The sequence below is a fragment of the Chinchilla lanigera genome, unplaced genomic scaffold (genome assembly GCF_000276665.1).
Source record: "Chinchilla lanigera isolate Chin_1 unplaced genomic scaffold, ChiLan1.0 scaffold00011, whole genome shotgun sequence".
NCBI classification, from domain to species: domain Eukaryota; kingdom Metazoa; phylum Chordata; class Mammalia; order Rodentia; family Chinchillidae; genus Chinchilla; species Chinchilla lanigera.
In genome coordinates, this window is record NW_004955412.1 from 27,532,921 (window position 1) to 27,557,916 (window position 24,996).

The window sequence follows — 24,996 nt, forward strand, 5'->3', positions numbered from 1 at the left end:
GTGGTCCTGAGGCGTGGGCAAGTCACAGCTCACTGGGATTGTGACTTCCGGTCTGGAATAGGAGAGGCCCTCACTGAAGTACCCTAAGAGGAGGAGGGGGCAGCAGGGAGGGAGCAAGTGGTACTAAAGAGTAGTGATAGAACTATGTGGAGGAAATGTGTCATTAGCCCCAGAGGCAGCTGCAGGTCTGGCCCTGGGCAGAGAGTGTGTCCACCGTAGCATCCTCAAAGGCACAGGCGTGGATATCACTAGGCCAGGTGGGAGGCTGGGCCATGGATTGGCTGACTCTAGGAAGCCCAGTGTCTTTCACCCCCTTTTCTAAAGGTGACGGTACCTACACCCTGCACCAAAGCAGGGTGTAGGAGCAGAGAGGTGAAAGGAGCAGAGAGGTGCAGCTCTGCCCATCTCTCAGCTGTGTGCTCTTGGGCCTTACTCTGTCCCTCCCTGAAGCTTAGATTCCTCCCCTATAAAATACAGAGTCTAGACCTGGAGTTCACCTGTCAGCCCCTCCCTCCTAAATCTAATGCTTTATATCTTAATTTATTTGAAGTCTTATTTTGGGGGGGCTTCAGGGTGAAAATAATAAAACGGAGGCACAAAGAAATAAATGCAAATCTTTCAAAGACTCTAGGTCTGTTTGGGAAAGATCCACTTCTAAACATTTTTTTAAACAAATATCTTAAAATAATCATTTTATGTGCCTGTAGGCCTTATCAGTCAGAATGTTTCTAAAACTTCTATGTGCATAAGAATTACCTGCAGAATGAGCTAAAAATATAACTTTCTAAGCTTCAACTCAGATTCTGAGGTAGTGTGGTCTTCATTGGACCAAGGAATCTGCATTTTAATGGCTCTTTCCTGGGGAGTGAGGTGGTGCTGCTGGTGGAAGCCGGTGGGGTTTCAGACTATCCAAGACAGAGTATGCAAGCAGCATAGAGCTTGAGAGCTGGGCTCTCTCTAGCTTTGGCTCTCAAGGTCATTGTGTCCTTGAAGAAGTTGCTGTCTCTTCCTAATTTTGCTTGGTTTTCCCAATTGCACAGCAAAGGCATTGGACAAAGTCAGCGCAACTACTCATAGCTTGTCAAGTTTATGTAACCCTTTTATCAGAATACTCTCGCTTGGAACCCCATTGCATAAAATAGGTAGAGGCAGAGCTGAGGTACAGCTGGAGGACTGATTTCTGTCCTGCAGTGGAGTCTAAGGTTTCTCTGTGCAATGTTTAAGATATAGTTCTGATGGCCTGTGGGGGGCCATGAAGGGCAGCAGAGCTATATCTCACATGATCAGTACAAACACCACCCCAGGACCCTGTGACACTGTGAGGCTGAGGAAGAATGTCCACAAGCATGAGGTACTTCCGTTCCTCTCACTAACCCTGCACTGAAAACCACAGTTTAAACCTGGTGCTTAGAAGTCTTTGTATGGCTGCAGAGGTTGCTCCCAATAGGAAGTACATCATCTTGGTGCAATGTTCTGAATCTCTCCCCTCTTAAAGACTAAGCACAATCAACTCTTAATTATATTTGTTAATGGAGAGAAGTAAGGGTATGAATAATCCAAATGATGGACAATCCAAAATAATGAATAATCTTAAGTAACATTTATTTTTGACTTTGGAAGGCATTTTGGTATTCATGTTTGCATATGGATGTATTTGATGTTCTTGGAATTGTTAATACTTGTTAAACAGAATGCAAACTACACAACACTTCTTGTCTCCTATTCAGCTGGTAAAGAACATCACCTTGATCCTGGCCCAACGCTAATGCTGGCTCTGTTCTCCCCTCCGCATCATGCCTGTTTTTCTGGCTCACACCTTTCCTAGGAGGGGATGGGGATATTAACTGGTTTTTGCCTTTAAAGGACTTTCATTCCCTTTGGGCCTCATGCAAATAAGAGCAAAACAAGAAGCTGTGAAATGTTAGCAGAGGACTTCATTAAGCAATCTTGGTGATAGCATTTGCCAGAAATGGGGACAATTTGCCGACAGATAATTGAGAACTGACTATATATGTGTCCTAATTAAAAAAGGGATTCTTCTCACTGGTTTGGGATTCTGCGCCGGTCTTCCGGTTGGTTTGGGATATTAACCACAACTAACTTTTGTATACAGTTTATTCTTCACAAAGCACTTCACATACATTACCTTACTTAATCCACTCCCATAGCACCCCATGGAGAATCTTGATCATCTCCCTGATGGAGAGGCTCGAATGACTAAGGCTCAAAGCTCACTGCTCCCCCAGCAGGACCTCATTCCACACAGCCTTCTTCAATCTGACTCTGCTTCTTTTGTCACCACCAGACAGGGGGTCTGGCAAGGGTTCTGATCAGAATGCAGCAGCAAAGAAAGCAAAACTAACTGGCAACAACTGCCCTTTTATCAAGGAGAGATTTTATCCTAGAAGCACTTTCGGAAAAGGAGGAGTGGGTATGTGGACTACTGTGGGAGCCTAGGATGGGGGTTTTTTTCCCTTTTCGTGGGTTCAGACTGAGTGACTGCTGATGGGGGTATGGCGCTGTCACGGACAGAGCTGGATGGAAGCAAGAGTAGCCCCCACTCCAGCACAGCGATTCACAACAACCCTGAGAGATGGAGAGAACCTTTCTCATTTTATAGATCAGAACAGGGAGGCTCAGGGAGGTTAAAAAAATTCTCTAGGGTCATAGTATGTGTAGGCCCTAGGATTCTGCTTTTGGAATTGTTTACATGGCAGTACTGGGTCAGCACAGGGTTTCGTTCTGTGTGGTTTTCTCTTTAGGAAGCAGAGACTGACTACTGTGCTCCCTAACGGCTCCCAGCAGTGCTCCTAAAACAGGAAGCCGATGGGGTATCTGCCGCTTCCTGGGCCCCATGCATAGCCCTGCCTCACCTCTAGACCAGAGAAGCCTCTGATACTCACATGGTACCCTTGGGGCTGAGGTCAGCTCAATGAACCATAACTTAGGGTAAACTGTCTCTGCACCCAGTTGGAGAGAGAGCTGTTTTTAACCCTACCCTGGCGTATCCCCACACAAAGCTCAGAATAGCTTTTGTAGCTCCGCCCCAGCTTGGTGAATAATGACTTCCATTCCCCACACTGCTAGAGCCTTGGGCCTTCACAGCAGCCACTGTGATGCCGAGCTACTTATTTGTTGTGAGACGACCCAAGAAAGACCAGCTGGTGCTGGTTAGACCCTTCTTCCAGGCATGGACCAGGGGGTAGCGAGTGGCTGCCATCTTGGGAGATGTGGCCCCATTTCCGCTTGCCTGGGGACATCTCTGTCTTCTAGCTGGAGTGCCCCTGGAGATGCTGATGGCTTCTCTAATAGGAGAGTTACTCACAGCTTCGCTGGAGAGAACAGAACAGCTTTCAAACCTCCTCCCCTAAACGCAGCAATATTTGGTAACACTTGGCGTCTTGGGGAGAGAATTCATGTCTGTAATTAGTTACTGTATATCACCGTTAGTACTCTGCTCAGGATTTACTGGGCAAATACCATTTAACTGCACAATAACTACAGGTCCTTGCTGCTTATTGGGTAATTTACTAAGGCTGGGAGAATGGGGCAGGAGGGACGCTGAATAGGAGGTATTGTAACCCCTTGAATCAAACTTTATGAGTTTGGGTTTGGCAGAGAGGTGGCTGCTTGTAGCCAGCTCTCACTGCTTTGTTTTGCAGAGTTGGCTGGTAGTTGCTTCCTTCCTTTTATTCATTGTAGGAGGAGAGTTCTGGGATTGGGGTCTGGGGCTGTGCAGGCTACCTGGGGTTATGGGGGTGGTTTTGAGGGAAAGGGTCTTTGGCAGCAGGAATCCAGGCTTGTCCTGGGGACTCCATCCAGCTCTGCCATTTACTCCCTCCAAGGGGCCTTTTCTGTATCTGGGCCAGTGAGTGGGGAGTGCGGGGAGCCGTCTTTGGCTAGCAGCATCCATATAATCACGAAACCTTCTCTTCCCTCCCAAGTCCGAGTGTTACTTGGGAAGCAGCCATTCCTGGACACTTGGCCGACATTCCCAGCCCTAATCTGCTTGAGCAAAGTCTGTCTTTGTTTGGCTGGGTGCTGTCTAAACTCCTCTAACCTATTTAGGCCACTGAGAGGGGAAGAGACACAATAATGAAAAACTTAACGTGCAACATTGCCTTACGCAATCTAATAAATTACTCGGTAGCCGGCTGCCAGCTCAGACTAAGCCCAATATTGCCTGCAGTAATTATTTGGATCAAATGCAGTTTATCTGCTTCATATTTGTGCTTCTGTGCTCAGTGGTAACTTATAAATGTCATTGTGCTGTTTATTTGTTATAATGAAACTTAATGGCATTGGAAGCCAGGAGCAGAGCTGGTGGGGCGGCAGGTTTAAAACAATCTCTTCATCTCTGGAGAAGGAATGAGCCGAGATAACACGAAGCTGCCCTGCAGGGAAGAGATTTACAAGGACGGTTGTGACCTCGTGCTGTGTGGTGGACAGGAGAGAGTCCGGAGCTCCGAGTTGGCACAAGAGTTGTTCTTGCCGCCAGGGACATCCGTCAGGAGCAGGAGTGAGCAGGAGCCAGAAGTCCCGGCTGTGTTGAACCCAGCACCGCCCCATCTGTTCTTGCTCCCTCTTCTCACGGCTTTTGAGGGGTGGGAGGTATTTAATCTCCACACCGCCTGATGGCTGGCCCAAATAAGTGATGCTCACCGCCCAGGGCCCTGGGAGGCTGAGGCCTTGATGAATGCAGATGGAAATTAAAACCCCAGGATGACTGTATGGAGGACACAGGCAGGGAAGGCCTGAGAGGAGAGGGGGAGGGGCCGGAAAACACAGGGAAGGGATCCTTGAGGGTCTGAGAGGGGGCAGCAGGCTCGGCTTTCTTCTTTGGCTCAGGAGTGCGCGCTGGCGGTAGGGAGACCAAGGCGTGTTCAGACCAGGGAAGAGCGGACAGGGTTGGGAGGTGAGGTGCCCCGTTGACTCTGCAGTCACCTCACAGGTGAAGATGGGCTGCTTAGTATATAACTCAAGAGTTTTGGGCTGCATACAGCTCTTTGCTCTGCCATTTAACTTTTTCTCTTTCTTGAATTTTAATTCCCTACTTGGACAGAGGGAATAATAATAGATAGCTCTCAGGATTGTGGTGACGATTAAACGAGGTGCATGTAGTGATGAAGGTGGCATGTGGCACACTGTAAGTGATACATAAGTGGAGGGATGTGGAGGCAGTGACTGGCACATAGTAGATGCTCCATATATGTCTGCTGAATGATGAATGACCTCCTACTCAGGTGCATTATAAAACGCTCTGCCAAACACCTGGGCTTGGACTTGGACCTCACAATATTCAGGGATGATTTTCTTATCCCCATTTTACAGTGTGAAAATGGAGGCCCAGTATGGTCATGGTACGTTTCCCAAGGCTAGTATGTGGAGTGGACACTGGTTCTCCTGTATGGTAGGGCAGGGCTCTTCACCTGCACTGGGAGGCTGAGCCCATCCATCCTGACTAGCAGCTCCTGCTCCCTGCAGACCAGGACAGGGCTTGTGATGACCTCCCCCAGTACAACCTGGACGCTGTTGAGTGGGGCTCTTTCTGACCATTTCATCTTAGTACTGCATTTGGCCATTCAGTCATGAAATATTCATGCTTCTCCCCTTGGTGACATGCTCATACAAGGCTCCTAACATCATAAATATGGATGGAGATTATTAGTCATTGTTATTTCTCCCACTAGCCCACCTCCTCCCACAATACCCCTCCTGTTTTGATCTCAACACTGAATTGGGGGTATTAACCTGGAACACTAATAACCATGCTGTGCATTTTATGCTACTTGATACATTTTCAGAGTACCTGCACAATCAGTATGCATATTTTGTCCTTATAATAAATGCATGGAGGAAACAGGGCTATCATTATGAATACACCCATTTTGCAGGTAAGGAAACTTGTCAAGAGACAGCAAGGTCAGGGGTCTCTGCCTATTCAGTCACAGAACTAATTCATTTGTTTGTTTTGGTTCCTAATGAAATGTATTTGGGAAACAGAGCATGCTCACTTCAGGCAATCAATAATAGCACTACCTTATTTGTATAGTACTCTACACTTTATAAAGAGTATTCACCTTCCAAGGCAGCCAGGATTTATTCTAGTTTGACAAAGGTCATACAACTAGGTAGTGATAAGTCTGGCCCCATTATTCCCCAAAGTGGATTCCAAGGAACAAGATAGCTGATGCATGCTACAGGAAAGATGGTTTGTGGGCAAATGAGTTTGGGGTAGCTTGTGAACCACTTTCCTTCCCTGTTTGTTGGTTCACTGTGCTCTTTGACACATTAAAGTCTCCAAGGTTTTCTGTGGGACAGACTTGTTTAATTAGGTCTCACCTAGCCTTCCCCTACTTTATCTACCCACAGAGGCTATATTTCATGGAAATCCTATTAACATGCTATAGAAATGCTGCTCCAAGGAAGTGTGGATGAGCCATTCCCTGTCCTCTGCATCTTCCAAGGCAGGGCTGGGAGAGGAGGCTGGGGCAGGGGGAGGATAGGAGGCAGGCATACTGCTGGGGACCATCAGAGCTGAAACGCCCCCTTCCCAGATGCTTTCTGAATCTCCTGGGTAGTGAACACCAGATAATTCACTCAGTGTTAGGCACCCTCAGTCCAGCCTGTGTCTGGGGCAGGATTAGAGGGACCACCTAAGCACTGAGCGGGGTCCTTGGGTCAGGCGTGGTGGGGAAATGTGGGGACAGCAGTCCTAGGCCATGGGGATGTGTAACTGTGTACATAAGTGCTCAGTCACTTCTGCACTTGATGGCAGTGGGGGATGTCACCCCATCCTCCTTGCTGAAACACACAAAGCTGCCCAAAGCAGAGTTATAGTAAGAGTATCAGGGTTTGCTTCTCAGCTTTACAAAATAACAGTCATATGCTTTTAGGTAGATGACTCAGGCTCTCTGGCTGCAGTTTCTTCATCATCAAAATAGGGGCAAAATGACCACCCTTGTAAGGTGGAAGGGATTAAATGATAAAGTGTGTAAAGTGCCTCCCTCATCCCACACCTGCATGGATCAGCTCCACTCCCTTCTCCCTCTTTCCTGAGTTCCCAGTGTTACTTCCAACAGAACAAATGTTTCCCACACGCTGTGCCCAGGAGCACGCTGTCTATGCAGCTCTTTGGCTTTCTCCCCACTCCACTTCTGCTCTTTTAGTCCATGCCTGCCTTCCCACTGGACTCAAAGTTCTTTTTTTTTTGGTTTTTCTCCGGTACCGGGAACCGAACTCACAACCTTGCGCTTGCCAGGCAGGCGCTTTTGCCGCTGAGCTAAATCCCCAGCCCCTGGACTCAAAGTTCTTTGAGGGTCATTGCTGACTCTGCCAGGCCCACTTGGGTCCAGGTTTCAACTGCTAGCATAGGCAACCCTTTTCCCAGGGGCTCTCTTTTAGGCTACAGAACCACTCTGCCCCTATAAAGAGCAGGTCAGAGGTGCTGGGAGTCAATAGCAGCCCTCAGCCCTTTCCCTACAGGGTCTGGGGTATAAATACCCACTCCTTGGGTGGCCTTTGTTTGAGGCATGTGTGACATAGCACTAGGCTCCAAGCATGCATGGTGGCAGCAGACTGGATGACATCCCTGAGTTGACCCCGTTTCGTATGTCACGCCCTTACAGCCCTTCTGGCAGCCTCTGCACCTCCAGATGAATGCTTAGGTCATCTTAGGGTCTGCTTCTGAGGGAACCTGAGCTAAGGGCATCTTCCACATGCTACTCAGTTTCATGACCCCACAGCACCAACACACAGAGGGCGCCTGGTTAGTCCCTGCATCAAACAGAAATAAGCCGTCAGAACAGACCTAAGCTCAACTCTCCATCAGCACAGTGAGCACTTCAGGCCAGGTGGCGGGCCTGAGGGGTGGCCAGAGGAACACCTACTTCCTTCCACATCTGGGAGCAGCTGCTGCCACAGCCAGCAGCTCACCTGTGTACCAACCCCACCAGATTCCTGGTCAGACCTTGGTGAGTGCAGAGGAGCCATGGTCCAGCATTCTTCCTCGACAAGAGAGCAGCTTGTGGGGGTGTTGAGATCCTTTCATGAATAATGATTGAGAAGTGCTGCTCTTTACTACTAAGAAGGTGGTTATTCCTCGTCCATTTGATTCGGAGGTGGAGACTATTACACTGCTGTATTTATTCCACACTCACTACACAGTTACTGAAACTGTCGCTGTGTCCTCTATTCCATAGGCCATTATGTGTATTTTAAACCATTATATAAATGGACTTGATTTGGTACTTCTGAATGTCATTAAACTCCTCCCATACCAGTAACAACATTGTTTCCATAGAAACAAATACATTTCAGAAGGGAAGGCGCAGGGAAGAAGCAGATGGAGTAGGGGGAAAATTCGGCCTTCTGATTGCTGCTTCCAATGTGAGGGGCCTGGTGCTGTGACATGACCGCTCCATCGAGGTGGAGCAAGCTCCTCCAGGTTTTTATTGACTTTCCTTTGATGAAAGCCCCAGATAATTCATCTCAGCCTGCACCTGTTCATTCCAGTGCACAGCTTTGAAAACTTTATGGCACTGCAGGCCATTAAGCACCCTCAGTTATCCCCACTCCTCTGTGCCTCCCTGCAAACCCTGGGAGGAGCTGGAAGGAGGCTCTTAAGATTCAGTGAAATGAGTGAGGCTGGCTGAGGGTGAAGGGAAAAAGAAGCAGAGTGGAGAAAGGAAGCATCCCCTGGACATGGCGGAGTCCTCAGGATCTCGCCAGCGGTTGTTAGCCAAGTCACTCAGTCTTCTTACCATCAGTGCAAAGGGGCTGCGAAGAGGAAGCCTTCGGATTGAAAGTGTGTTATGTTTGCAACCCCTTTAGGAGAACCTGGCTAAGGAGTGGCCCCAGGCCTTGGCAAGCTGTGCACTTTTGGTCTTTGGAGAGACTCAAGCAGAGATCGCAAGGGTCTCATAATGCAAACAGCTAAACATCACTTTCTCCATGATGCTCCTTGCCTGGCCTACAGTTTGGTTGGATTTTCCTTTTCTCTTCCTATGGCTCCTATTGGTGCCCGCATTTGAGATACTGCAATATAACTGCTTATGTGTTTGATGTCCTTGCTGGCAGAGACCGAATCTTTACATGCGATGGGCAGAGAGAAGGCCCTGGATGTGTGTTGGTGAATAAGTGAGGTCCCAGCACCACAGGAGTTACTGAGTCCTTGCATATATTGGTACTAGGCAAGCATGTCAATGCCATCAGAAGAGGGTATGATATAGATGATCTGTGTCCCTTCTGGACTCAAGAATCTATATTGGGGCTGGGGATTTAGCTTAGAGGCACAGCGCCTGCCTGGCAAGTGTAAGGTCGTGAGTTTGATTCCCCGTACTGGAAAAAAACAAAAAAAAACAGCAAACAAACAAAGAATCTATATTGATATGTTTCTATACTTAGGATTTGAATCTAGATTTCCCTCTCAAGCCACAGTTCTTGACCACTAAGTGTACAATTTACAATGCTCAAACAAAACAAAACAAAAACCATGAAAACAACCACAAAAACAACGATATAAAATGTATTCAATCTCCCAAGGTGAGGGCAACATTCCTGAGGACAGGGACCATGTCCAGTCTCTCTGGAGCTTCTGGGCCATAGGTGGAGATGACTTTGTTTACTCATATTGACATTGGAAGAGCCTACTTTTGTTTTTCCTGTCAAGGGGTCCCTGCTGCCTGTCTCTTTCGAAACACAACTACAAACCCACGTGCAGTAAGCAATTTTCCTTGACTGACTCACTCAACTATGTCACCCTCAGCCTTCAAGGACTTAGCATAGTGAAACAGATGCAGTGCTAGACTTAGGGTCAGAAGCTTGGGTTCAAGCTAGGCCCCGGGCTGTGTTACATGGGGCAAGTCACATGCCTCTGCTGAGTCGCAGTTTACTCTTCTCTAGGTGACTGGTTGCTCTTGACTCTTGTAAGGGTCTACGGTTTACCAATCATCCTGTATCAGGACCTTGGAGTCACTGACCAGGGACAGAGAAGGTCACTGTCCTCATTCTTCTGCTAACATCCAGCCTGTGTAAGCATTGTGCTAAGGTCCTGAGTATAACAGGGACCTAATGGAGCCTAGCGCCTGGGGTGGGGGAGATGGCTATCAATGAAGCAACTACAGTATAAACTGAGCACAAACTGAGCTCTGAAGGGAAGGGGTATGGTGTTACATGGGCATATAGTATAAGAACTTGAACCAGACTGGGGAGGGTGGCTCAGATGAGGCTTTAATGGGAAGATGCTTGAGCTGAGATTTGCAGGATGAACAGGAATTACAGTGTACGGGTTGGGAAGGTCATGTACGTCCAGTGTGGCATGTACCTGAAGTGGAGGGGCCAGGGGAGACCAAAACCCCATGCAGATGGGAGATGCCCTCCTCTGGGAGCAGAAATCAGGGCCGTGTGACTAGAAAATGAGTGTTAAGGGAGTAAGATGAGGCCCAAGAGGTACACAGGAATCAGATCATATGGAGCCTTATAAAACATGCTAAGGATTTGGGTATTTTTCCTAAAAGCAATAGAAATCCATTGAAATATTTTCAGGGGCAACATGGCATTATCAGGTTTGCATTTTGAAGTCTGGCTCTGGCCATGTGTGCGGAAGATGAATTGACTGTGGCTGATGGTTGGGCGCGAAGGACCTGAGATACACAGAGGTTGGTGGATTCAAGAAGCAGTCAGGAGGTAACTTCTCCAGACTTGGATATAGGTGTGAGGGAAAGGGAAGTCTAAATAGGAACTTGTCAGGGTCTGCAGCCTAAGGAGCCCCCAGCCTTAGACAAACAGTCTCCTTTTAGAAATGGTGGTGAGAGGAATCAGCCTGGGACAAAGTTCTGAAATCCTCCATCAGATTATGGCAGGAGAATGGAAACAGCAAGTCTCTTGTTCTAAAACACTGAGTGAATTAAATAACAATCATAAAGTGCCCTGGAAATCTGAGTCTCACCATAAATAATAAACAGGGACGTTATACAAATAACCAGCTTTGCAGCCCCAGTGGAAGAAAACACATCAGTAAGAAAAATGAAATAAGAAAAAATGCACCCCAAAGCCCCAACTAACAAAATGACAGTATTAGCCAACATCCTGGGGGCTCTGGCAGGCAGTGGAGGAATAGTCTCAGGGAAATGATTGTGTGCCCTTAGTGTGAGCCAGCCTGAGCGAGAAGAGCTGCCTGCGCTAGTGAGGCACATTCTTCCCGGGCTCAGGTTTCCAGGGGTCAGTCCCAAGCTACCTTACTCCTGCTTCTTCTTTGCTCTGGAAAAAGTGCAGCTCATTTTCAGGCCTGCTTGACACCTGTCTGCCACCCAGGGTATGGTGGATAGGGGTTTGATCGGGCTCTTTGAGGACAGATGAGAAAGAAGCATGAGTCTGCGTTTGGAGTTTGCTAAGCAAAGCCAGTCAACTTCCTAGCACTGGTTCCTTTGGTGAACAGGGCATTTAAAGTGCAAGATGGGGAGTGAGAGCAGGTGTGGGCAGGGTATTGGGAGCCAAGCTAGTCTTGCTTTATCACATTTTAGGACTCTACAGCTGTTCTTTATTGACATTATTCAATTTCATGCATGAGACAGTTGAACTATAGTTGTCCAAGCCTTTACAAGAACAACCTGAAATGTCTGGGTCCTTACCGTTAGGTGTGCCTTCCACTACACACCTCAACTGCATTTCTTACTCTGTTAGGGGATAAATAGGGAACAGAAGAAGTTTAGACATTTTTTTATGGATTAGGGAATAGGATGCAGAAAGAAAGAAAGAAAGAAAGAAAGAAGGAAGGAAGGAAGGAACAAACAAAGAAAGAAAGAAAGAAAGAAAGAAAGAAAGGAAGAAGGAAAGAAAGAAAAAACAATGACTCCCTGAGGCCAGGGATATAGCTCAGCAGTGCAGCGCCTGCTTGGCAAGTGTGAGGTCCTGAGTTCAATTCCTGGTACCCCTCCCCAAAAGAAAGAAAGAAAGGCTTCCATACCATTGCAAACAACTCCACGATAGTTGAAAACACCAGATTCCCATCCTCCCAGGGCCCTGTCTCCTCATGGTGCTTAGATGTGAGGATCGACACCATAGAGGAGGTGCCTTTGCAGTGGAAGTCTGAACTAGGACAATGGTACCCCAGGATCTGGGGCCATGCAAGAGCCTGCTGGGGGCTGACCACCTGTGGAGCTGGCTTTCTCCTTCCTGGGTGCCCCAGTGCATTCCATGCAAGCCCAGAGTCTCTGGTGAGCACCAGCTGCCTCTGTTAGTCACTTGAGAGTGTTTCTTCCTGGGAAGATGAAAGGGACAGTGCTGGGAGGAATTTCTGCACCCCTTTCACTGAGCTGAAAGAAGCAGCTAGTCACTATGATCTTGCATATCTAGGAAATTGCTGAAGATGACCGTGCACCCCATGTACAGAAGGAGAGTCCTCCTATGCAGGTCAGCCTTAGCCTGAGGGGCTGGTGGAAATCAGGTCAAGGCTTTTCTGCCTCCCCTGTCCTCCCTTGAACATCCTTTTCCTCTTTCCCCCTTCTCTGGAGGTGCCTAACAGAATTTTCTGGTTCCTTGGGGTTGTCTTCCTTGGTGCATGTCCCAGCTCCAAGTCTCTCCTGTGTTCTTCCTTGGCTTCTCCCTGCCCCACCTCTTTTTCTGCCTTTCCAGTCACCCTGGAAAACCAAGCCAACCGAAAGTATTAGGGGCTCCCTCTCATTTATGGTCTGAGCCACATCCTTTAGAATTCCCTGTGTGCCTGTGGCGGGTTGCATTGCCATGTCTGGGGTTCTCTATGCATTCAACATGTACAAACACGGAGCCCTTCATCTGATATCTTGTAACAGCTTTCTGCTCTGTCCAGAAATAGGACCTGCTTTGGGAGAGCAAGGTACACTGAGATATTGTTTTTGAAATCTCCAAGCCAAAGGAACAGGAAGAGATCTGATGGGAAATATCTGCCTAAAGATGCCTGAGTACGTGCTTAACAGCACATGGGGTACGTGGGGGTGGAGTAGGAAAGCAGTAGAAGGCAGGGAGACCATTTCCAGTGAAGGCCTTCCTCCATGCTTCAGTAATACTGACATGCCTGGGTCCTGGCATCCTAGAAAGGAGTGTTCCCTGGGAACAGACACCTGAGAATTGGGGAATTGCTGAAGATGAGGAGACTCACTTTGTGAAACACTCTGCCTCTGTCTGCTCTGCCAGATGAGCTTCTTCCCAAGACACACCTGACACCTGGGGTGACTTAGTACATTCTTCTCTTGTCACTCACAGCACTCATTAGTTATTTAAATAGAAGCTGAGTGGCTACTCACTATGTGAAAGACATTGGACTAAGGTCTGGCAATAGGAAGGAAAGAAGGAAGCAAGATCTCTGTTTTGCTGCAGCCAACTCTCTCCAGGTGGGGCCAACAGTACACATGTAAGAAGTTCAGCATGTAACTGGGCATGGTGGAGCATGCCTGTAATCCCAGCACTCCAGAGCTGAGGCAAGGGGATCTCCATGAGTTTGAGGCCAGCCTGAACTACATAATGAGACCCTGTGTCCAAGAAAAAACAAGATTTATACAACTGCAAGTTGAAATGGGTGTCAAACAATATGCAGACTGGTTGCCATGTGGGATGTATGGTGTCAAAGATGGGCATCTGATTTAGGTATAGTGTAGGGCAATCCCTTTGTAGAGGTGACCTTTGCACTGCCATGTAGCTGAGTGTTCCTTTGAGCTCTTTGAAGGCAGGGACTATATCTTATTTACTCCTACAACTCCAGTGCTTACAGTGATGCATGGCACTTATTTTGAAAAATTGGTGTCATTTTTCTACTATTCAATGAATGTTTGATGAATAAATAAATAAATGATGTCCTTTCAGCATTTCCTTTAAAGCACTGTGTTCTTAATCACACGAGGACAATGATGTCAGGCAAATCCGATATTCTTATGCCCAGCTTGTCTTTATTCCCTCCTTTCTTGTCTGCCCTTTGTTGATTTTTGTTTGTGTCTTCACTGGATGCTTCAGATGTGCTGAGTACAAATGGGAAAGAACACACACACATACACACACACACACCCTCCATTACCAAGTACCTCCATTCCTATGAAAGCTGCAGATTCTCTGAGAAGCTGTTAAGCACTCCCAAATACAGAAAACCCCTCACTGACTATCACATGCCTCCTTAAATGATCTTTGTATAGTATTTTCTTTTTATTGCTTTGTGTAGTTTAACAGCACCAATTGTGATTACTCTAACTTAAGATAAACCCCAGATCTATAAAGCTCTGTTCATTCATTATTTTCCTCATGCTCCATCTCAAGCTGTTCTTTTCTGGAATATAGTGAGGAGTGGGGAGTAGAGGGAGAACAAAGCAAAAGAGATATTTGCAAATTAACAGGAAAACAAATGAAATAGGAGACCACTTCTCCTTGGGTGACAGATACTCTATTAGATACTGTTAAACAAAACAAATATGCTTTAATACAGCACAAGTAGGTCTTTTATATTTATTCTGAATTGGAGATATAATGCACGCCACTTTAATAGAAGAGGCAGATAATTGTTTCAATATCTCACCAATTCCAGCAAGTGGGAGAAAAATAATTACTTTGCCAGTTGTTCAGTGTATATCAAGGTGTGTTGTGTGGCATGGACAGATTTCTGTTTTTTGATCTGCATCATGGCTACTATTAAAATTAAATTATTAATATGTGGAAGTTATGACTATTTTGAGAATTGGTACGAGAAAATTATAAACCGTAAAACAGCTTCCCCTGATTGCGGGTGCTATTTCTTGTCTGAAGACATGTTGGAGTTCGGGCATGTGAGTTGTAGAGAGGGAAATGTGTACTGCGGCACTTGGAGTAGCAAGGCTGTCTGGGGCGGAGCAGGTCCCTCTCTCCCCTGGCCCTCATGTCTTCTACCTCCCAGAGCCAAAGCTGGCCCACCTTTGACCTATCCCTTCTTCTGCCCATTTTATCATCCTCCTGCTATCCAGTCTTCCTTTTCTTATTAGTTGAGCCTTGTAATTTGTCCCACATGTTGGCTCATCTTGCTCACCACCCCCTGTCTCCTTGGTCATCAAGAAGCTAGGGTCAGACAGCTGGAGCTTGGGTTTCAGCTTGGATCTTTTTTGGCTCCTCCAATCCCTATGAACCTCAGTTCAGCTTCTCTAATGAGCATTGCCAGCAAGAGAACATGTCTATTCAGCACCACGGACAGAGGCATGCTGTCAGCTCCCACAAATTAGAAGTTACTGCCTAGCACTCTTGTCAAGGCAGCGGTGCTGGGAATGGAGGGAGGGGGTGAGTAAGAAAGAAAGAAAAAAGTCAATGAAAGAGACTGATCGGCAGGACATGAGATATGCTGCCTCCACCCCTGGTTGTGGGGCTCAGTCATGGGGCTCCTATAAATGAGAAGTGGCTTCTGGAAGCTGCTGCCTTCTTGCAGACAGGCAGCAAATGGGGGAGGTGATTGCTTCCTGGGCTTGACTGTGCTGGCCCAGTTTTTATCAGACTGTCACCCGATGGGTGTGGGCGACAGGCCCACAGATGGCAAGGGCTCAGGTTTGCAGTACACATAGAGGTGTGGGTTTCATGGACAGTGGGTTGGGAAGAGAATCAGCTGCAGAGCATGGGCAGCAGTCCCTGGAACTATGTTGTGATTTATCTCTGGGGGAAGAGATGAGGCAGGTGAACTGCATCCTCCTTGCCTGGAATGGGAATGAGGCTACAGGGACTCTGAGCCTTGGGATGGAGGGGCCCAGTGCATGGGAAACTGGACTGGTGGGAAGCCAAGACTTCATTTGTCTGACTTTAATGAATAAATGGCATGCCCTGCCATTGTTTATCTACTTTTGAATCCTGACAAACAGTCTGTGGCATCTGATGAAGAGGGTTATTAGCTGCACAAAGACAGATGGCTGGGGATGGAGAGGATTGCTTCTTTATTACAGTAGGCCCGTAAGTGACAGCACTCCTCTTGCATCCAAACTTCAACGTCAATGTCAAAACCATTCCCAAGTCTTTCATGATCCAAGCAAACCCCAGAGGAGAGACCCAATGCAAGAGGAAGCCAGAATGGTTCCCGAACAAGAGGGAGTGGTAGGCCAATGGAGTTGGAAAAGAGGACAGATTTCCAAGTGTAAACTCTTTAAGAAAAAAGACACTGCATTCTGTCATATTCTGCAAGGTGCTCTGTAAGGTGCTATTTATTTGAATAAGCATTCAAGAAATATGAATGATAGATGAGAAGGAGCGAGAATTTTGGAGTAGAAAGATAACAGAAGGAAATTTAATTGGGCTGGGTAACTTGGTGGGGGACAATGGTAGGGAAGAGAGAGGAAGAGAAATAGGGAATACAAAGGGAGGGGGAGTTGGCATAAGGAAAATGCTATGAATCAGCATATTGTGTTTCAGGCATTAGCTGCTTTTCCTGGTATTATTATATAAAGAGCTTCATGGAAATCACACTGAACTGTCTAGTCTCTTTTCGGAACTGTCCAAAAAGTCACTCACATTACTCTGAGTGACTGATGCCCCTTATACCGCAGGCTTGGGAGCCATGCCCGGATCCCCTTGCAACTGTGATTAGACCTGCCAGAAAAGAGACAGTGCAGCCAGTGACATCCAGGATGAAACAATGCAACCACCTACAGTAAGTCTAGTCTCTTTTCGGAGCTGTCCAAGTTCTTATTTTCTGGCTCCTCTGTACCATCATCCTAGGACATAGTTTCCTCTCTCCACATTACCCATGAGATGGTGGGAAGGTTCCCACTGACCTTCATTCATTCTCCGAAACTTGTCCTTGGCCATGTAGCCCAACACCAGACAGCATCCTCTCTTCTGGAGGCCCAGCTCTGAAAGAGAAATACCAGTAGGTGAGTTGGGGAGTTGGGAGTGGCTGACGTGTTAGAGGTTCTTCCATAGGGCTGTGGTTATCACTCCTAAAACAGACCTGTTTAATTATATATATATATAAACTTATATAGCACTCACTGCGTTCCAGGCATAACTTTGTTAATAATCCTTATTAGAGTCTCATAACATCATGTGAGGTATGTATCATTATTAGCTCCATTTTATATCATCTCTATTTACAAATGTGGTAAGTAAGTGGCTTTAAAGAGCTAGCAGATTGCAGAGCTAAGATTTTGAACCTATGCAGCCTGGCTCTAGAACCCATGCTTTTAAACATTACTCTGAGTGACTGATGCCCCTTATACCGCAGGCTTGGGAGCCATGCCCGGATCCCCTTGCAACTGTGATTAGACCTGCCAGAAAAGAGACAGTGCAGCCAGTGACATCCAGGATGAAACAATGCAACCACCTACAGTAAGCGACCCAGGAAGATGAAGTGATGGAGTGAGTTTGGGAAAGACACAGGGGCTGAAATCTAAGCAGAACTCTCTACCTTTTGCATGCATTTGTGGGGCTAGATATTCCTGTGCATTCCTATATCGAGGCACCATTCAGCCCCATCATTCACTACTTATATATATGGAGTCAGACCTTAGGGTTGGGATAATTAACAGATGCAAGGACCCAAAGTGTTTTGACCCAACTTGACCAAAAAAAAAAAAAAAAAAAAAAGAACAATTTCAGGTAGCAGATGTGAGGGACTCTTTCTCCTTCTTCCCTCCCTCATTCTTTCTCCCTCACCTTCTCTCCCTCGTTTTCCCCCTTCCTTTTTTGTGGCACATTTTGTAAATCACTGCTTACTATGTGTAGCCATGACCTGGGGTATATCTGCCTCAGGAGAAGGCAAGTTTTCTTCTCTGAAATTTTGTATGTATGTATATACAGGATAGATAACATGGTTGTTCTATCTGCTGTTTCTATGCTGAAAGAAACTGTCAATGAGTCTTTGGTTGACCAGTATTGCATGTCTATATCTGTTTTCATGAGAAGCCACTTTGAAGATATCAATATGTAATACAACCACCATTGTTAATTCCCTACCACTTTGTTTGTAACTCTGTATTATCTGTATTGTGCTTGTGATATGTTGTAAAATGTTGTATGTCTGTTAATGTTTCCCTCCTTTTATCCTTAAAAAAAAAAAAAAGTTTTCTTCTCTGGTATTGATCTTCTAATCCTGATTTGTGTTAAGTATTTATGGGTCTGAAGCATTTTCATACCTGCTGTCCCTTTTAACCTGGGGTAGACAAATGGGCAATTGTTACTCAGATCAGAAAACTGAGGCTCAGTGATGTCAATGACTATCCCTGATTATTTTAGATTCTCCATCTCCACCTTTTTGCTTAGAAATCATCCAAATGTGACAACTGCCACAGACTGGGCAAGTGGCTAAGGGTTTTTTTTCTGAAATTGGGAATGTGACCATAGCTCCTCCAAGGCTTGCCAGGATTCCTGGGCATCTGGCTGCTTCATTCCTCAGATTTTCAGAGAAGGAGGGTCCCAGTGAGAGGTGTGCCACAATGCATCTCTCAGCCATAGTCAGTGTCTCTGCTGTCAGGGACAGACAGAGTGGGTCCCTCTCCATCCCCTTCTGCTGTGCAGCTGCAGCCTCCCAAGGTAGCAGGATAAAAGGAGTGTAGGGCCCAGGAGAGGCAGATAAGTCAAGATTGGGGGCCTATGCCCCAGGGAAAAACAAAACATAGCAGGCGGTGGCAGAATGCCACAGCCCAGGGAGGTAGCCCGCTTTGATCTCCTGGTTCTTTAAAGGGGCTTATTGACTATCTGTAAAGCGCAGAGAGGCAGATCTGAGGGCGCCGTTTCCAAAGGCACTCACTCCTTTTCCTTCCCCTGCACACTTGCTCACTCATCTGAGGCTTAGCCAACCGGGCCCCCACTTCAAACAGCCTCGCATCTCAGGCACCCAAATTGATGATGTTAAGTTCTCCCATCCAAGGCCTTGGCCCTTTCTTCAGGGGCTCCTGCTCTGTCGAGGACCATGTGGATCAAAGCTCCTTTGATGTTTACTTACTATATTTGCCGATTCTTTCTAACAACCACCTCCAAGAATCAGGAATGCAGCACACCAGGAGGGGCCAGTGGAAGTACAGACTGGGAGGAGGTGCTGAGCCCCAGCCAAGAATGGCCTCTTGCTGGAGACTGTATTGAAACCTTGGGGTGCAGATGCCAGTGGAGTGAGCCAGCCCATTAGAATTGCAGGTGTACTGTCCATCACTAGAATGATACAATTGCTGAAGATTCCTATTACATTTGCATTGACTTCTGATGCCCAGCTAAAGCATATCAGTGTTGGCTCCTAATGAGAAAGGGAGTCTGGGTTTCTGGATTGAGCCCAGGGGATAATTGAAGAAAGAGAGCAGAAGTTGTTGGATGGATACGGACAACGTTACAGTTGGTCTTCTGGGCAGTCCCCTGAACTCTCTGGTAAATAGAGGGGTGGAGAATTCTCCAAAAGCTTATTTAGAGTCTGGAAAACTAATTCTGGCTATCCTATGTGACTCAAATGTCACACACTAGGATGTCCTCCAGGTGACTGCCAGAGAAGAGGCCACATGTGCCCACAGTTATTATAAGCAATAATCTCACTGACCATGTTTGATTTTTGTAAATGAGCAGGAAAAGAAGTTAAAAAAAAACCTGATTAATAAAAGAAATTGAGGATGAGGTAATTTCTCAATGTATTTGGCTCATTTAATTTGACACGTGTGGGTTAGTCTTAATTATTTAGGCGGCTACATTACAAGGCGCTAATAAGCACACTGCAGAAATTTATTAAGTGAGAGGGCTCTTGGACTGAGTCTTTGCAGAGAAGCGGAGAGAAGCGACTGGGATCTCCGCAAGGAGGAGCAGGTTGGAGGATAAGAGAAGTGAGAATTTGCCAGTTTTGCATATATACTAATTTGGAATGCTCTTTGGAGAGATTTGCTAAGTCAGAGATCACTGAGTCCACATGTGGAAACATGCCTGGAGGACAGAAGTAAGGGACAGGAGGAAAATCTGGAAACCACAGCTGGGAAGGTAGGGTTTGGTCAAAGACCGTAGACAACAAGGGGGAAGCAAGAAGTAGCCATTTAGACTTGGGAAACTCTACCAAGTCTAACTAGATTAGTAGGAGAGGACAGAATATGACAGAAAGAATAGGAATCTATCACTTTGTGAGGAAGACCAGCCTGCAGAGTCACCTTCCTTTGTCACATGGCCCTGAGATGGATGGTGGAATGCAATTACAGATACCTATTTGAAACAATAGGATGATAAGGGCTTCCACTGGAGCGAAGGCCTTGAGGATGCCATCTTTGGCTTCATCAGTAGTAAAACCACCCAAATACCCAGACAGCATTCATGGAAAAGGATTGACATGAATGGAGTCCTGGCTTAAAAGGCAAGCTCATAACAAAGAAGTTCAAGGTCATCTGTAGATGGGATGTGGAGGGCATTGTACAAGGGAAACAAAACCTTAGGCAATACTACCTATGCAAGGCGACAGCTGTTGGGATGGGCTGTTTCTTAGGAACAAGGGAAGAGGGCATCCTAGGAACTCTTGGCCTGGGGACTATAAACCACTGATGGCTCACAGCTCTGAGCCCTGGCCCAAAGCACAATGCCTGTGCATGGCAAGTGCTCAGGAAACATCTTCTGACTTAAGGAGAGGACTGATTAAAAAATATGGGTGAATGATTAGCTCTCCCCAACCTGGATCAGAATGAAAACAGGTAGGCTTATATGTAGCACAGTGCATTTAGGTGAAGATGGTTGTAGGGTGAGTGAAACTTGTAATTCATCAGAAGAGGGAACTGTTTGACAACTAGGGAACATTGTGGGATTTCCTCTTGGGAGGAATAAAAAGGGATGGCTTTATAAATGGAATAGTTTTCTTCAGCTCCAGAGGGTATAGAAAGACCTTTTTCTAGCTTTAGAATTCCTTTATTCTTACTAGTGATAATAATGATACAGTGATACTACTTCACATTTGTGGGATACTTATTTTTTCATGACACTGTCACATTCACTGTCTCATTAGATGCTCACAGTAGCTTTGTGAAGAAGGCACGGTGGAAATTATTTCCTCCATTTCAGTTCCAGAAACCAAGCCTCAGAGAAGTAAAATGATAAAATGACAATTCAAGGCCAAAGCTTTAGCTGTGGATGGCACTCAGTCTAGAATCCAAACCTTATTTCCGCCTTGGTGAGATCTGGGATTGCAGGGCTGCGGATACTACAGATTAAGTCAGACCAGAGAACAGACAGCAGATATAAGCAATCTGGGCTAGGGCAGTGTTATGCGTTGAACTGCATCACACACCCCCACTCCATCCCCACACCCAGTTCCTACACAGATTTACTTAATCCCCAAAACCAAAATGGCTTGTTATTTGGAGACAGGGACTTTGCAGAGGTGATAAAATTAAGAGAAAATTATGGTACAATATGACTGGTGTCCTTACAAAGTGTGAAACTTGGGAGACAGAGATGTACAACAGGGAGAACAATGCCACATGAACATGAAGACAGCCATCTATCTACATGGCAAGCACTGGGGGCCGGGGGGTGGAATAGGTGTTTCCCTTGTGGCCTCAGAAGGAGCGGTCCTGCTAACATCTTGCTTCCCAAGCTGTGTGACAATGCATTTCTGCTAGGCGAGCCACCCATGGTGTGGGAATTTGTTATGGCAGCTATAGCAAACTCATGCAGACAGGAAGGGGGAACTGGTTCCCATGGGTCTTGGGTATTTCTATTGTGGTGATTCTGGAAAGATTCCTGCAGTCATCAAGCTGCCTGCAGCAGACAGCATCACACAGCAGCTTAGAGGGCCACAACTGATGGGGCAGCAGCATCAGGACTGCTAAGATGGGGCAGTGGGGTGATGAGCACAAGGGGCGATGGGAGTTGGACAGGGAGGCAGCTGTGTGTCTGCCCTGGATTCCTGTGGAACTCTCGCTTCCAGTGTGAGGACCAGGCTGCCGAGACAGTGCTCACTTGCTGCCCCATCCAGACACTAATGAGCTCTCAGCTGACCTGAGGTAGAGAGGCTGGACAAGCGATAGCCTGCCCCTGCTCTGTGGCTGTTCAGTACACTAGGATGGCTACTTGTCGGAGGCCTGCCTGTCTTGTCCCCAAGTGAGCTGCACACAATAGTTCAGGTGATATGGTGACGTTATTTCACATTTGTGGGCCACTTAGTTTTTGACAAAGTTGTCATATACGCTGTCTGGTTTAGTCCCTTAAGATGAACCTTTTCTCACCTGAACTTATTAGATGCAAGTATGTCCCCAGAAGCAGAACAAATAAGAACTGGACTGTTATCAGCAAGCAGTCTGGTATGGGGATGGCAAAGATTTTAGGAGCTGAGGAGAAGAGATCAGGCAGGAACTAGATCCTGTAGCAGCTGATGAGTCATTACTAGGAATCCAGACTTTTCCCTGCACAGGATGGGGATCTAGGAGAAGTGCTAATCAGGGGAAAGAGAGAGGCCTTCCTCACATAGAATGAAGACTGATTTAATTGTGGTACGTATGGTAGACAAAGGAGCTGGGTCCTAGAAGGGTAGCAGCTGCGAGGCTATGGCCATACTCTAGTAAGAGATGAGGCCTTACACCTGCTTCCCTCTTCCTGCTCTCTGACAATAACTGGAGCAGTATTGTCTCCCTAAGAAACAGTAAGAAACTGAAAAAGGTAAGTAAGACCCAAAATCTACAATATTGTGAAAGGGAAAGAAACTGCCCAAAAAGGAATGAACAACTGGGGTGGGGGACAGGAGAAAAGAAAGAAAGGAAAAGAAAAAAAAATATATACAAAAGATAGATAAGATAGTTATACTACTGACTTCTTTTAGTTCATAGAAAAAAACGGTTTGTGTTTATATTGTCTGATCAATTATGCATGCTTATATCTTGTAACCGAGCAACTACTTTGAAGATAACAATATGCAATATATTAACCATTGTTAATTTCCTATTATCTTGTTTCAAAATTCTGCATTATTTTTTTTCTCTTTAAAATAAAAAAGAACACTGTGCTTTCTTAGGGGAACACTCAGCCTCCATGTCCCCATCACCTCATCACAGAGAGCAGTACAGGGGCTGAAAATAACTCAGATTCCCCAGATGGTACCTGAGACCATACGCAGAAGATTCCAGCTGGACTTCGCTGAGGCTGTGCTGAAGCACTTAACAGTGAGCAGGCCTTGGGGCTTCCCTGACCTTTAGTGTTCTTATCTATGAATTGTCAGTATAAAGGCTTCTTACATGATTAATATGAAAATCCAACGAGCCAGTATGTGTTGAACAGTACAATTTCACAATATGCATTATACATTTTGAAGAAAATGTTCAAATAGAAAGGGGAACTAGGGAGTGGGGAGGGGGAAAGAAAGGGAAAAGAAAAAAATGATGAGAAAAGGAAAAAATGGAAACAGAGCTTTTGTAAATAAGAAGGGGAAGAGGGTGGAAGGAAGGGTAGGGGAATGGGAAAAAATAATCAAGTTATGTTGTGTACAAGTGCAAATTCCCTATAATGAATGTGATCATTATGTATACCTAAGATATACCAGGAAACTAAATTAATTATAAAAAAGAAAAGTGCTTAGAATGAAGTAACTAATAATGGTGGGTTTAGTTGCTTAGGATGAACCTCCATGTTCAACAATTGGAAACAAACTTCAGAGGGAGTCTGGAGATTGTCAAGTTCACCCTCCCTCCTTTTTTAACAGATGTGCGGGTGGAGAGGCAAGGAGGTGCAGTGACCCCACCAGGGCCCTGCCCTGAGCTATCAGGTGGTGTTATTTTGGCCAGGGTGGTAAACAAAAGTCACGTGGACTAGAAAGGTGAAGGGAGTCAAGAGGACCAGGCTGTAGAAGGAGAGCCTGATAGCCAAAGCTGTTGGGAATAGACAGAAAACCAGAGGCATTCTGGGGAGAGACTGTGGGACTTAGTGATTATGTGATTATGCTTAGTGATTATGCTTAGTGATTATGCTTGAGCAGTGCAAAGGGTACAAAGATGACTACAGCATCTCTTGTCAGAAACATCAGAGGAAGCCCAAAACCTGCATCAGGTCAAAATGGAGCAACAACAAAGAAAGCTGCTGAGGTCATGGGGTGGTAATGGTACATTTTGGGCCCTCCTGTGTGTGGTGGTTAATCTCTGTTGTCAACTTGCTTGGATTGAGAAACTCCTGGGAAATTAGTAAAGCACACTTCTGGGTGTGTCTTTAAGGGTGTGTCCAGAGACATTTGATATGTAGCACTTAGAACTGAAGGGAAGATTTTCCTGGATGTGGGGGCAATATTCAATAGGCTAGGGGCCCAGGTGGGAAAAAAGAGAAGGCAGAAAGCCCTCCAGTACATGTTCTCTGCTCTTTCTATCTCCCGTCCAGCCTGAGAAGAGTCACTGTGCTCCATCATATGCTCCCTGCCATGATGATTCTGCCTCACCCACATCTCAGAAGCAACAGGACCAAGTGACCACTGACCAAACCCTCTAAAACTATGAAGTAATAGACACCTTTCTTCTTTTAAGTTGTTATTCTCAGGTATTTTATCACAGTAACAGAAGGCTGACTAATACTAATTAAACTGTATTTGAGATGATGAAGTTTCCAAATGAAAAGGACCCAAATGATATCATGAGCAAGAGTTTCAGTCTGAAAAAACACACTGGGCAGGGGGGTTGAAACAAGGTCTTGCTCTACAGCTCAGGCTGGCCTTGAACCTGCTAGGTAGCTTAGGCTGGACTTGAACTCCCAATCCTTCTGTCTTGGACTCCTGAGTACTGGGGTTATGGATGTGTGCCATCACATCTGGCTCTGAAGGGATGCATTTTTAGCTGGCTGCATTGACCTTAATAGGGACTATTTTGTGAAAAAATAGCAATGTGATGCGATGGGTAGGCTCTACTACAAGCATTCATCCTGTCCTCCACAAACAGCATGTATTAATAAAATCGACCAGAATTAAATCCACTACACTCATTGAGCAGCCACTATCTGTTTTTTTTTTTTTTTTTTTTTTGGTATCAAACTCAGGACCTTGTGCTTGCCAGGCAGGGCGCTGTGCCACTGAACTGTATCCCTGGCCCCTAATAATTTAATTTTATTTTTTTA

General features: G+C 46.1%; 1 protein-coding gene across 4 annotated transcripts in view; it reads right to left on the bottom strand.

Moving 5' to 3' along the window:
- Kirrel3 (kin of IRRE like 3 (Drosophila)) overlaps positions 1 to 24,996 on the bottom strand; it is a 566,099-nt gene that overhangs the window by 104,561 nt on the left and 436,542 nt on the right. For all 4 annotated transcript variants that reach the window (XM_005378522.2, XM_005378523.2, XM_013511050.1 and 1 more), the window contains one exon: positions 16,740 to 16,817. In XM_005378522.2, coding sequence (XP_005378579.1) covers positions 16,740 to 16,817 — 78 coding nt within the window. The remainder of the gene's footprint in view (positions 1 to 16,739; positions 16,818 to 24,996) is intronic.